General features: G+C 29.1%; 2 protein-coding genes across 11 annotated transcripts in view; one reads left to right on the top strand and one right to left on the bottom strand.

Moving 5' to 3' along the window:
- LOC101489326 (uncharacterized) overlaps positions 1-6,815 on the bottom strand; it is a 30,820-nt gene extending 24,005 nt beyond the window's left edge. For 5 of the 10 annotated variants that reach the window (XR_012163552.1, XR_012163553.1, XR_012163554.1 and 2 more), the window contains exons 1-10: positions 6,546-6,815; positions 5,756-5,868; positions 5,507-5,633; positions 4,985-5,083; positions 4,844-4,912; positions 4,612-4,746; positions 4,470-4,538; positions 3,586-3,641; positions 3,337-3,496; positions 2,109-2,273 (exon numbers count right to left, since the gene is read on the bottom strand). Coding sequence is in view for 6 of the 10 variants with exons in the window: in XM_073370035.1 (XP_073226136.1) it covers positions 2,109-2,273; positions 3,337-3,496; positions 3,586-3,641; positions 4,470-4,538; positions 4,612-4,746; positions 4,844-4,912; positions 4,985-5,083; positions 5,507-5,633; positions 5,756-5,868; positions 6,546-6,662 (1,110 nt within the window). In the remaining 4 variants the exon portion in view is untranslated. The remainder of the gene's footprint in view (positions 1-2,108; positions 2,274-3,336; positions 3,497-3,585; positions 3,642-4,469; positions 4,539-4,611; positions 4,747-4,843; positions 4,913-4,984; positions 5,084-5,506; positions 5,634-5,755; positions 5,869-6,545) is intronic. The other 5 variants (XR_012163555.1, XM_027335982.2, XM_004505213.4 and 2 more) reach the window with 4 other exon arrangements.
- A 5,971-nt stretch (positions 6,816-12,786) lies between these two features.
- Positions 12,787-12,994, top strand: part of LOC101488999 (uncharacterized) — a 3,186-nt gene continuing 2,978 nt past the window's right edge. The window contains exon 1 of the mRNA XM_073369908.1: positions 12,787-12,994. Within this exon, the coding sequence (XP_073226009.1) occupies positions 12,849-12,994 (146 nt within the window). The 5' untranslated portion in view covers positions 12,787-12,848.

The following is a 12,994-nucleotide window of genomic DNA, read 5'->3' as shown; positions in this document are numbered from 1 at the left end:
GAAAGAAACGAAGGTCATGCCCTCCAAGTTGGTACCTTTTATCAAGAGAAACAATCTCCTTAAAGCCCATCTCCTTTCACCAAGGAACAATTAGATCAATTGTACAAACTCCTTGAATCTCAAACTCCTTCTTGCTATATAGCTCAAAGAAGTAATTTTCCAAATACTGTTCTACTTAGTGTCACTCTCAGCCATACTTGGATTATCGATTCTGGTGATGCTGATCATATGACTGGAGAGTCGAGTCTGTTTTCTTCTTATAGTCCTTGTGCAGGTAACCACAAAATTAAAATTGCAGATGGCTCTCTTTCAGCCATTGCAGAGAAAGGTTTTGTTATTTTGTCACCTAAGTTAACCTTAAAAGATGTCTTACATGTTCCTAATTTATTATGTAATTTGTTATCCATTACTAAATTAACAAAGGATATAAATTGTCAAGCTAACTTCTTTCATTCTCCTTGCACTTTTAGGGATTTGAGCACGGGGAAGATGATTGGCAATGCTAAGGAGAGTGGAGGACTCTATTATCTTGACAATGGACTCGACTTCAAAGACAAACCAAAACAAGTACCTGCTTTGAATCTATTTTTGTTTCTTCTAATAATGATGATATTATGTTATGACATTTACGGTTAGGACATCCTAGTTTTCCGTATTTGAAACATTTGTTTCCTAAATTATTTTCTAAGAAGGATTCGTCTTTATTTCATTGTTAAACTTGTGAATTTGCTAAACATCACCCTTCTTCTTTTTCTACACAACCATATAAACAATCAAAACTGTTTGCAGTTATTAATAGTGACGTTTGGGGTCCTAATAGAATAAACACCTTTTCTAATAAAACATGGTTTATAAATTTTATTGAAGATCGTGATAGTTATGATTCTGTCATTATTATTCAGTATTACTATTGTAATTTCTCTTCCTATATAAACAGTTTAGGGTTGTAGTAATAAAATATGAAAGTATTTTATCTTTTCCTTTCTTCACTAAGTTTGACAATTGTTGGGCTAGTGTGAGTCATAACCTACCGGATTGATCGTCGGTGCGAATAAAAGGCACCACTAATATGATTCAAATGTGGAAAAGAAGTCACCGCTGGATTGATCGTCAATGGAAATAAAAGACACCACTAATATGATCCATATGTGGGAAAATAGTCATCACCGGATTGATCGTCGGTGGGAATAAAAGGCACCAGTGATATGATTCATATGTGGGAAATGAGTCACCACCGGATTAATCGTCAACAAGAAGAGAAGGCACGATTAATGAAGGTGGACGACGCTGGATAACCATGGCCAGAGAGAGCTGCTAACACTTACTCATGTTGGTTTGGTGGCAGAATAGGGTAGAGGCGCGTGTGGTGGTTGTTGGTAACGGGAAAAGCATTGTCGTGTTCGCCAGAGGATCGCACAACGGTATGTGGTGGTTTTAGGTAGTGGATCACGCTGGAAAAGGGGCAGCTGATGTTGGCATAGCTGTAATAGTGTAAAAAAGGACATAACTAGAAAAATTATGAAAAACGGTGGTTATGGTGCTGTCGGCGGCAAATGCCGCCACCAGCCGTCGTAGTGAAGCACAGAGACAGGTCTAGGAATCAGAATCTACTCTGATACCATGTAAAATATGATTAATTTATGTGTGTCTAATGAGATCACACAGCTTCTATTTATAATGATGTTGCAATAATTACATTCAATACTTATGAAGTTGTATTGACTAAGACTACTAACAATTAGCATAGGATGTTGCACAATCAAGGAATAATAAAAACATATACTGAATTTTAACAATTACAAACTATCACGGTGATATGTGCAAAAGAAAGGAGAAAACAATGAAATATTTTATCCTAAAATAGTGTTATTTGCAAATATTGTATCATTCATTCATTCAAATAAGTAATATTTTATGATATTGTTTAGATATTTTATGATATTGTTTAAATATTTTAACAAATATTGTATCATTCATTTTTAACGCTATTTGCATCAAATTAACATGGTAATTAACATGGTCAGACACTAAAAAGTGAAGAATAAGTGTAGTCAGAAAGATTTGATTTTAAAAGGAACATAATTTAAACATAAGAAAAAAGTTCATACCTTCCTATCGGTTCCTCTCATGACCATGAATGTCTCACCAAGAACATCAATGGTTTCAAACGACATGGAAACCTTGCCATAATCGACAGTTGTGGATGCACGTTTATAACTAACCACAACAATGTACCCAAGAGCCAGCAACCCACCCAATGTCATTCGTCCAACCTGTTCCAACACTATAATAATGAACAGCAAACAAAATCTGCTAAGAGAAGAATGGGCTTATTTTTTCTAAATGGACAACAGGACAAGTTCAACAGAAGGAAATGCTAAAAGTGGCTAAAAAAGTATAATAGAAGTCTACAAAGCATTCTACCTAGAAAACTAAGACAAAGCAACATACTTGTCAAGCTTAATAACAAAAATACCACGTGAACACAGATGTTTAATTCTGAATAAAAGACTCGGGAAATCCATTTAATTCTGAATTTCCAACTTCAATAGTGTACACAGATGTTTCTCTTGTTCCCATTGTTCAAACTGCAGTCATTCTCATTATATAAATTGATATATCGACAAAGGTCAGTTCCATTCTCTATTCAGCAATACCAGCTATACATCTTCTTGATGCTCCCTTCCAAGCCCAAAAGTATATGAATACATTAAGTTTTTTCATTGACAAAAGAAATTCCAAGTCCATAGAAAAAATTTATGTATTCTCAGGTTTATCCCAAAATCGAAATATTGTAAAGACAGGATAGTACATGTATGACAGAAAAAGACACTATTTAACTTAAGCATTACACCGTCAACTTGCATCCAATGATGAAGCTAGCCAAAATTCTCATATTCACCAGTGCTATCTAGGGTGGGCACTAACTTCAGTCTTTAAAGTTCCAATTTCAAACATCCTAGCCTTATTGCTAGAGATAACATCAAAGTTTTTTATGTGCTCGTGAGCAGAGGGAAGATGATTGGCAAGTCAACCACTAAACTTTTTGTGTGGCCTACAAATATTGGGGGACACATTTACAACTTCCACAGACCCCAAAGTTCATACAAATGTGGAAAGAAGAAGAAAAAACATGCTGCATTATTGTTTAATAAATAGTTTTGTTGCAATCAACAGGTTAAAACTTGAAGAAAGATGCAGTCTTTTGGTTATATATCATTCAACATTCCAACTAGATGCTGAACATGAAACACACCCCACTCATGCTGTTTAATATTGTTCTGCCATCACAAAAAGAATGTGATTAAGATGAAAGAAAAATGAAAATACTCATACCTCAAACTCAGCTTTTGGCCTGATGATAAAATTTTTGTCAACAATCCTCTGGTCACCAAGGGATAAATAATACCTAATTCCAGACTGCCGCACTTTGATCCAATCATTTATCCCTGCTTCTTCACTAGCCGAAGGTGGTCTAAGGTACATTTCAATAAAACTGAAAGCAAAACAAGTTTTCTGGTGATGATATTTAAAATTTTCTAGTGATCTCCGTACTCATTTTCTTCCTAAATTTAAAATACTAACTTATCTGTTTGAGCTTCATTTCCTTGAAAGGCAGAACCTGGATGTCCATCTGAAGACTGTCAAAATTTAAAATATAGTAAAAAGCTTGAAGTCCCCCGCCCAAAACACAAAATGATAAAAAATCAGACCAAAAAAATAGTTGAAAAAACTATACTGCATTGAGACAGAAGAATAATAGAAGAAAAAGCCTGACAGGAAAAATAATATTACACAGTTCCTCTCAAAACCCAAAGGTGATGCCAAAGAATGAACAGTAAAAGGCATGCAGAACATAAAATATCCATGCTTGCTTTATATCAACCACTACCAGGGAAATGAACTCCAGGTTAGACCTTCATTCCCCACCAGTCTCTTATTCCTAATAACCCATAATCAAATATTACTAGCTTAATTTGGCCCAGCTAGATAAAAAAAAAAACAAAGGAAAAAGGACAGCTCAACTCATGAGGTTCTCTTTCCACTACCCTAAAATAAATATGATGCAAAGTTAAGAGGCGATGCATTTAGTCTGTAAATTGCTTTCTTCTTATTCTTAGTTTGGTTCTGAAAGGTAATGCAATCAAACCCAAGGTTTCAAGCTCAAGGAAACTTAGGGATGAAACCTGATGATGCACCAGATGGTTAAGCTAGTCTAGCCCCGAAAATAAACCTATATCTGGGGTTCCAAGTTAAGGAAGGAGACTAACTTAAAAAGCGAAAAACATGCAGCTAAAAGACTTCCAGTAGACGACGAAGGAAAGGATAAAAACAAACAACTAGGCACCAGAGAGAAACAAAACCTAGCAAACATAAATGTGATACTAACTCAAAGAATTAACCATAAAAATAAATTCACATATAAAAAGACAGACAGCGGTACTAAATTATGGATGATAGAGAGACACCTTGCTTCTGCATTTAACCTTGTAGATTGCCTCTCTAAATGATGACACAAAGCTGTTGTTAATTCTGATCTGCCAAAAGAAGGCAGGGGAAATAAAAGTGTTAGCTGTGAAATTTGGATGTGAGAGTAAGAAAGGAACCAACCTGTGCATGATGAAGATCCGGCTCAATATGCTTCCTAAACAATGGGAAAATGCTATCTATAAGGGAATCCAGTGAACAAGAATCGCCAATGTCATAGCGAACTTTAGAAAGTAGGCTAAAATGAACACCGCCAACCTGATTTATCAAAAATGTATGTTCTGTATTATCTTGAAACATATGAGCAACTGATAGCATAAAGAAGACCATAAATTATAGTTATACAAAAAATTACCACTGCAACTCGAATATCCAGTAAAGACCGCAGTTTTGCATGCAATGCATATGTACCATCAACTATTACCTGAAAGAAAAGGTGTTAAAAAAATTTAAAAAAACTTGGGACTCCTTTGAAAGTACAGTTAGCTCAGCTTACCACCCCAGATGAAGTACTCTTTATTGTTATATAGCCAACACGTCTCTTTTGCTGATAATCAAACTCCGGAATTAATGTATCATTTCCTTTTGTTAAATCCTAATTGCAACAGAAAAGCTTGTTAAAATAAAAGAAAAAATTGCAGAAAGCAAGACATAAAACTCATTTGCATTTCTAGCTCAAACCATAAGCTACCCACCCCCCAATAAGTGCATATTAATCCAAAAGAAAACAAGAAAAATCAATTCACCTAGAGTCTACATTATAATACAGCTGCGACTAACGCCTTCTATTCTTGCTTTTCCTTCTCTTTTCATTTTGTTAGCGCTAGTCAGAATCAGATCACAGGATCCAAGAAGACGGAATTTTGCCAATAAAACTTGTAAAGTCCAAGAACTCCAAAAAGTAAAGGTATAAAATTTAAGGGTTTGATAAATATCAGCCTTGGAAACCGGTGAAGGAAATAATTAAGAAAAGGTCAGCATTTTAGACATGTAAAATAAAATATAAGCAATTGCAAACCTCAAGATTCTTGATCAGGGTATAAAAATCTATAGAATCCAGAACATTCCCTTCGTCAACTCCATCAGAATAATTCTCCATTGATATAACAGTACAACCAATAACAGATGCAACCTTTTCTGCTAAGCTTCAGGAGCCATGAAAATGGAAAGAAAAAACTAAGAAAATACCAAGGCAACAGCATACACCTTTCTTCAACAAACCACATCTAAAATAATATTTGCATAGACAACAATATCAATACTTTACCTCGTTTTACCAGAACCGCTTGGACCACCAATGCCAACTGTAACAAGGCCATCCTTTTTTTCTCGGAGTTCTTGGATAGATTTTACCAACAAATAATATCCATGATCAAAAGACTGCACCATTGTATTCACATCTTAGCTATAATTAGCACAAATTTCATTGATCATGACAATTAAGCACACAAAAGCTCAACATACACGAATAGCAGTACCCCTTAAGCTACAAAATACTCCATCTAGACTGAAATATAAGCAAAAATAGTAGCGGAAAAGTGAAAAGTTGATATATTTAATCTTAAAATATAAACAAAAAAAGTAACTGAAAATTTGATGTATTAAGTTTTAATTTAAGACCAGATTCATCAACGTTACTATTTTTGTTTTATTTCATTCTGAAGAGCATAAATTTTGCCATAATAATCAGCAACACTGTCACTCTCTCTCTTTCTCATTTACTCGCACAAACAATACACGATTAGAAGTTAATTTTGAACTGAATTTCAAAAAGGAAATCAATTTTACTATTCAGCTATCAGTTGCTCACATCGACAAGTAAAATTATCAAGCGCTTAAAGACAGAACGATAAAATTAAGTTTCGATCCCTAAAATTGAAGAAAGGAAGAAAAAAAATAGTAAAATACTCGTAAACTTCAACAGATATATTATTATATATATTCGATTCATCTAAATTGCAAGCAAAGCGTTGTGAAGCAAAGTGCATCATATCAGCGAGAAATGAGAAAAGATTAATAAGAAAACGGAAGATAAAATTGCTGCATAGTGTGTATACCACATGGAGAGGGAGAGATTGAAGGATAGATGAAGAAGAGGAAGAAGTTGAAGGTTGTTGTTGAAAGTAATCGCGTCCTCCTTCATGGAATACTCGCTGAACAACCTCATCGTCCATGTTTCCCGATCAACACTGCCACTTCCGATTCCTTGTTGCGTTGTGAATTGTGGTGAGAGAGGAATCTTCTGTGGAGTGTGATGTGGTGAAATTTTTCGCAAAAAAGAAAATACAACGACTTCTTTTTACTTTATTGTGGTTGGTGCGAGAAAATATATATAAATTAGATTTCGGGTTGGGAAAGCATGCGTGTCTGTCTTTTACACGCAGTTCCCCCACCTTCTTCTCCACGTATTTTGCTCACACAAGTTTTCTTCTTTTTTCTTTCTCTTGCATTAAAAAATAATTAATTTTAAAATAATAATTTTAATCGGTCGAAATAAAATATTACTAATTAATTTTTAATTTAGAAAAATAGTTGTATTTTATCGCAATTCCCCTTGCAGTAAAAACTTTTATGTTTTTTTCTTGTTTTGCGTGTAAATATATTTTTTGTATTTAAAGTATCTTTTAGTTACATTGTTAAAAAAATCTTTCAATTACCCTCTATTTCTTAATTAGTTACATTGTTTAACAATTTTATACCGATTAAAAACTAAAATAAATATTTATTCATTATTGATATATGATGTTATCATATTCGTAAAATGGACAAAAATAATTTATGAGTTATGCATTTAATACTACTTAGAGTATGCAATTAAAAAAATAATAATTTAATTGTGTTGAAAATTAAAAGTGACCGTCTTCATAAATAAAAATAAAAAATAATATTATGTTTGAAACAAAGGAAAAGAAAAAAAAAATTAAAGAACAACATAAAATACGATTATTGAAAAAATTTATCCCATTTAAAATATTTTTGAAATGAAATTAAATAATAATATTTGGTTGGACTCACTTAATATTTCTTGAAATTTTATTTTTTTTTCACCTCAATTCTTCTCACAAGCACTCAAATCTTGTCTCATTATGGCAATAAAGTTGTGCATTTTTTTTTTATAGTTAAGAATATTGAAGTGGGAGAAGAAACACTTTCTTTCTTTTTCGGATCCAAAAAAAAACACCTCAAATTCATCCATTGATGTAGAGTAGCAACAACAGCCCTACTTTGTTTTATTTTGTTTTAATTGTAGTTTTAGTTTATTTTTATTAATTCACAAAATCAATTTTTTTATTTTAAAATAGAACAACTTTTGTCTCTCATTCTGATTTTTTTTTATTTAAAAATTTATGATATAACATATTTTAAATATTGTAACATATGATTAACACTTATGAAATTGTAATAAAATCTTCTAAAAAGTTAGTTTTCACTTTCATTAAATTTTCATTTTTATAATCTAATTAATGATATGTGAATAATTAATGCATATATATGATTATATGTCATAAAATCGTATGTTACATCGTATAAATTATTTTAAATTGTCATTTTTTTAGTTCAAAAACTTGAGAAATTGACCAAAACTGACAACTTGTAGTATGATCAATTCCGTGAATTGATGAAAATAGAAGAATTAAAATTATAATTAAACTTTTTATTTTTTTAGTATATCTTAATTTTTATTAGGGATATTTATATCATTTTAAAAATGTACTTGTTTATTTGGCTTAATTGCAGTTTTTGTCCATTTATTTTAGCTTAATCACACAAATAGTCCTCGCATTTTATTTCTCCTCAGTTTTAGTCCCTTAAGAGAATTTTAATTTAAAATTTGATGAAGTGTCATTTTTTTAAGTCACGTCACACCATTTATGATTATAGATCTCAGGTACAATTACTGCACCACGAGATCTTGAGGCATCATGTGGCTTAATAAGCGCAAAAAAAAAAATGACACTTCGTCAAGTTTTATACTAAAATTATGTTTGAGGATTAAAACTGAAATAAATAAAATGGAGGGACTATTTTCGTGATTCAGCTAAAATAGAATGACTAAAACTGCAATTAAACATATTTATCTTCTCTCAATTTTTCATTCATACCAAATAGCTAATCAATCATTTCATTTTCGACTATTTTTCTCTATTTTTCCTCTATCTTTGTTTCCTAAACCAAAAATAAGTGTAAATCTAAAAGTTATTTTGAATGAATAGTCACTATTTTTGTTGTTAACATCTAAATACACATATAAGGTAGGTCAAATTCTTGCTTAATCCTCCAAGTTTTTATTCTAAAGAGTATTTTGGAAGATTTAAAAATATCTATATTAGATCTATTCTAATGTGTCAAAGTGAAGTATGTTGTATGGTGCACAACGATTTTTACAAAGAGGTGCACAAAATGTTGTTATATATTATTATGGCTAAATTACATTCGTGGTCCCTTAACTTAATTTCAGGTAACGTTTTAGTCTTTTATCTTTTTTTTTCCCGATTTAGTCCTTTATTCCTAACAATATCAAATAAAGTATGAAAATATGAGTTTATTTGAAGATTTGCATTACGAATTTGATGAAATTTGTATTATATTGAAGAATATAATTAATTTTATGAGTTTTGATTGAATTTTTTTTTTTGAATTTTTGTATAATAAAGGATAACATTGTTGAAATTTTAAAACATAAAATATCAAATTGTCACTTAAAATTAAAATAAAGGACCAAGTCGGGAAAAAAAAAATAAATGACTAAAACGTTACCTGAAACTAAGTTAAAGGACCACAAATGTAATTTAGCCTATTATTATTTATACCAAATCATTTTATATCGTCCACCTAGACATTTCGGAATCTCCTTCACGTTTCTCTACATTTTTCTTCTTACTCTCTAGCACCCTTGTTAAGTGTTCTTTGATGAAATTTTGATTGTGGATGAAGAGTTTGAAAGATTGTTGTGGAAAAAGAATCATTGAGGTATATGGAGTGTGCTAATGACTTTCTCTTTCTCCAACAAAGCGATTGTCGCACCAACACAACGACAAATAACTATTACAAATATCCTTAAACATTAATAGGAATTTTTGCATAAGTAAATATTGTCATTACTCACACTACCTTTGATCTTTTGAGGCTTTATTTTTGTCCTAAGATTTTAAGTTTAAAAAAAATTACAATTATACATGTTTTCCTTTTACACCCTTACAAAACTCAAAATATATTTATTAACTAAGTTTTTATGTTTACTATGTGTATTGTTTAGAAAATAAAAGAGAGTACTTTAATTGCACAAATGTAATACTACAACCTAATTTTGAAGTGCAACCCTGCATAAAAACATGAATGAAGTTAAAAGACCAAAACATTGTGAATAAAAATAACCCAAAAAATTGAGAGAAAAAATACATAATAAATAAGGGCAAATTAGTCTCAATTTATAATTTTTTATTTGTGTGTTTAAAATTAAATGAGCCAAAGATCATATACGAGAGGAAGTAATGGTTAGTATGCTGTGTTTTTTTACTAAGGCTAGTATGTTAGTTTAGTAATCTTAATTTGAATCATAAACATACTTTTAAAATTGAAGGTTAAATATGTTTTTAATTTATACAAAATTTCAATATTTAATTATTATTATATTCAATAGAAGAAATTCAAATTGAAATTTCTTAATGAAAGAGAAGAAAATATTATTGCACACGAGAGATAATTACTTTAAGATTTGTCTTAATTTATTAAGATTAATAGGTGTGGACTATTATGGTCTGTTTGATGTGCATGATAAAAAGAGACGTGATAAGATATAAAGCTATATAAGAATATAATAATATATGAAGATACCGACAAAATAAACATCATCATATCTTGTGTTTGATACACATGATAACCAACATGATAACATTTTATTTTATCACATATTTGATACACAACTCATCATTATATGATATAATAAATATTATATTTAAATAACAAAATTACCATTATGAACAATTACATATTAGTTTTTTTTAATTAACTTATTATATTTTAAATATTATAAATTAACAAAAAAAATTAAATAAGTAATAAAATAATTTTATATTAAAATTATCCATTGACACTAATAAATAAACAATTTAAATTTTTAAAACAAAATCACGAGTAACCAAATAATTATATTTTATTTATTAGAATGTAAATAAAGATATGATATATATTATATGTAAATGACAAGAATTACTTGTAAACAACTTATATTCATTTTTAAATTTCAATGAACTTTCATAATTTTATAATTTTCGATACTAATTTATTAAATTATTTAAAAGACAAAACTACCCTTGTGTAAAATCATAAACATTTTTCAAATTAATTATTAATATTTTATTTTTATGTTTAATATCAAATTCTATTCATTATTTTTCTAATTGATTAGATTTATATTTTTATATTTTAGATTATATTTTATAAATTATTTTTATATTTATATTTTATTATATTTAATTTATATTTTAAATTATATTTTATAAGGGTTATAGAGTAAATTACTCTTCTTATCCTATCATATTGGTTTCTAACTCAGCTCATATTCAGGATAGAAATTTCAATTGGAGAGACAATATAAGATAGAATTATTGATTAACTTATCATATTTTGTTAATTCATCAAACACTTTATTATAGGGGTGTCCAAAAATACGATTAATTGAATTGGACTACACCACAAAAAACTAAATCATTTAAATGATTCATGAATTGAACCACATTTAAAATAATTCAGTTAACCAAACTTAATTCAAAAGATAGTTTAACAATTTTAAATTTTTTTAACCTCAATTCAGATTTTTTTTTACAAAATTTCAAAAAATATTTATAAAAATATCTAAACTTTTTTTTTCAAAAAAAAAAAATTAAATCATTTTTTTCCTGAAAATTTTTCAATCTTTTTTCTTGAATTTTTGTTTATCGATAAACTTTTTATATTTATTTTTCTCAAAAAAAATTGGAAAAACTTTTCTTGAAAAATTTTTGCCAACAGAATTTTGAAATTATTTTTTCAAACAAAATTTTATTTGGAAATTTTTTACATTTATTTTTCTATAAAAAATTGATATTGTTTATTAAAAGAATTTCAAAATTCTTTTTTTGAATAAATATTTTGAAATTAATTTTAACTAAAAAATTGTTCAAAATATTAAACTAATTTTTATTTATAAATCAATTTTAAACCGGTTAAAAAATATACTAAACTTGATTTAAAAGTGGTTTTCAATAACTAAACCAAATTATTATATGGTCCAACGCGGTTCGGTATTTGCACTATTAACACATCTACTTGATTTAGATATAATATGATAATTCATCTCATGTTGATCAAACAAACTCTTATGTAAAACTATTTTATACTTATGTCAATTGCAATCATTTATTATGCAGTTATTATCTTAAGCGATTACAAAAATACAATGACAAATAAAAATCAATGGTTTCAAATAACCATTAATGTTAAATTAGTTTACATGCATAGTCTATTTTATCTAATTTATATAGGTTTTAATATTTTTTTTTGCCATTTAACTTTTACGTAATATATTTAATATGGTTATTTATCTTTTTTACATTAATATTGTCATTTATCTTTTTACAAGTGATAAATTTTAGTTGTTTTTGCAATTACAATAAAAATTGTAGTCTTATTTGATCATTGAGATTTTTTATAACAATGACCAATATGTAGCTTTATAATATGTTTTTTTTTAGAAAAATCATTTAACTCAAATAATAAGTTTGGACTTAATTTTTTTTTTCATACTTTAAAATATATGTAATTTTTTTAAAATGAATAATATTTATCAAATTTTTGTGTATCATTGTATCCGTATTATTAAAACTGTTAACTGTATGTTTAACTTTATAATTGATATAGATTAGATATCTATAGTCCCCAACAACAATCATACAATTACTTGAAAAAACTTTTTGAAAAATAATAACATTTATATGGTGCTATATTACACGGTTTTAAGACTTGTTGCAATATTATCATAATTTAAGATAACTTTTATTTGAAGAAAAACAAACAATGTCAGCTCATTCGATAGCACGAGCGCCTTTATTTTATGTTACTCACAATTTTTTTATTATATTTTGGTCTTGATTATATCCCACTAATACTATAACGAAATGAGTTGATTTGGAAACTAAAAAAAAATCATATATTAATGAGGAAAGATCTTGTTAAAAAAAATAAAAATAAATCTAAGCCGTTTTATTTGTTTATTTATTATCGGAATAAACTTGGAGCGAAGGGAGCATACATAGCAGTAATAGTCAGTTTTGAAAAAGCGATAATTGTGCAGTGAGACAAAAACCCTTGACTTAACCAATATGGTGAAAATTCATCAACAACCGCTTCTCCCCCTCAACACAGATTCCCGGAACAACCGACTCATGGCTCAACTCAGAGACTCTCTCCTTTCTCAACTCACCCAACTCGATCCCTCTCTTCCCCTTTCCACCCTTAACCACCGCTC

Source organism: Cicer arietinum, chromosome 6, assembly GCF_000331145.2.
Source record: "Cicer arietinum cultivar CDC Frontier isolate Library 1 chromosome 6, Cicar.CDCFrontier_v2.0, whole genome shotgun sequence".
NCBI classification, from domain to species: domain Eukaryota; kingdom Viridiplantae; phylum Streptophyta; class Magnoliopsida; order Fabales; family Fabaceae; genus Cicer; species Cicer arietinum.
The sequence above is the reverse complement of the archived record's forward strand: the minus strand, read 5'-3'. Positions and strand labels throughout refer to the sequence as shown.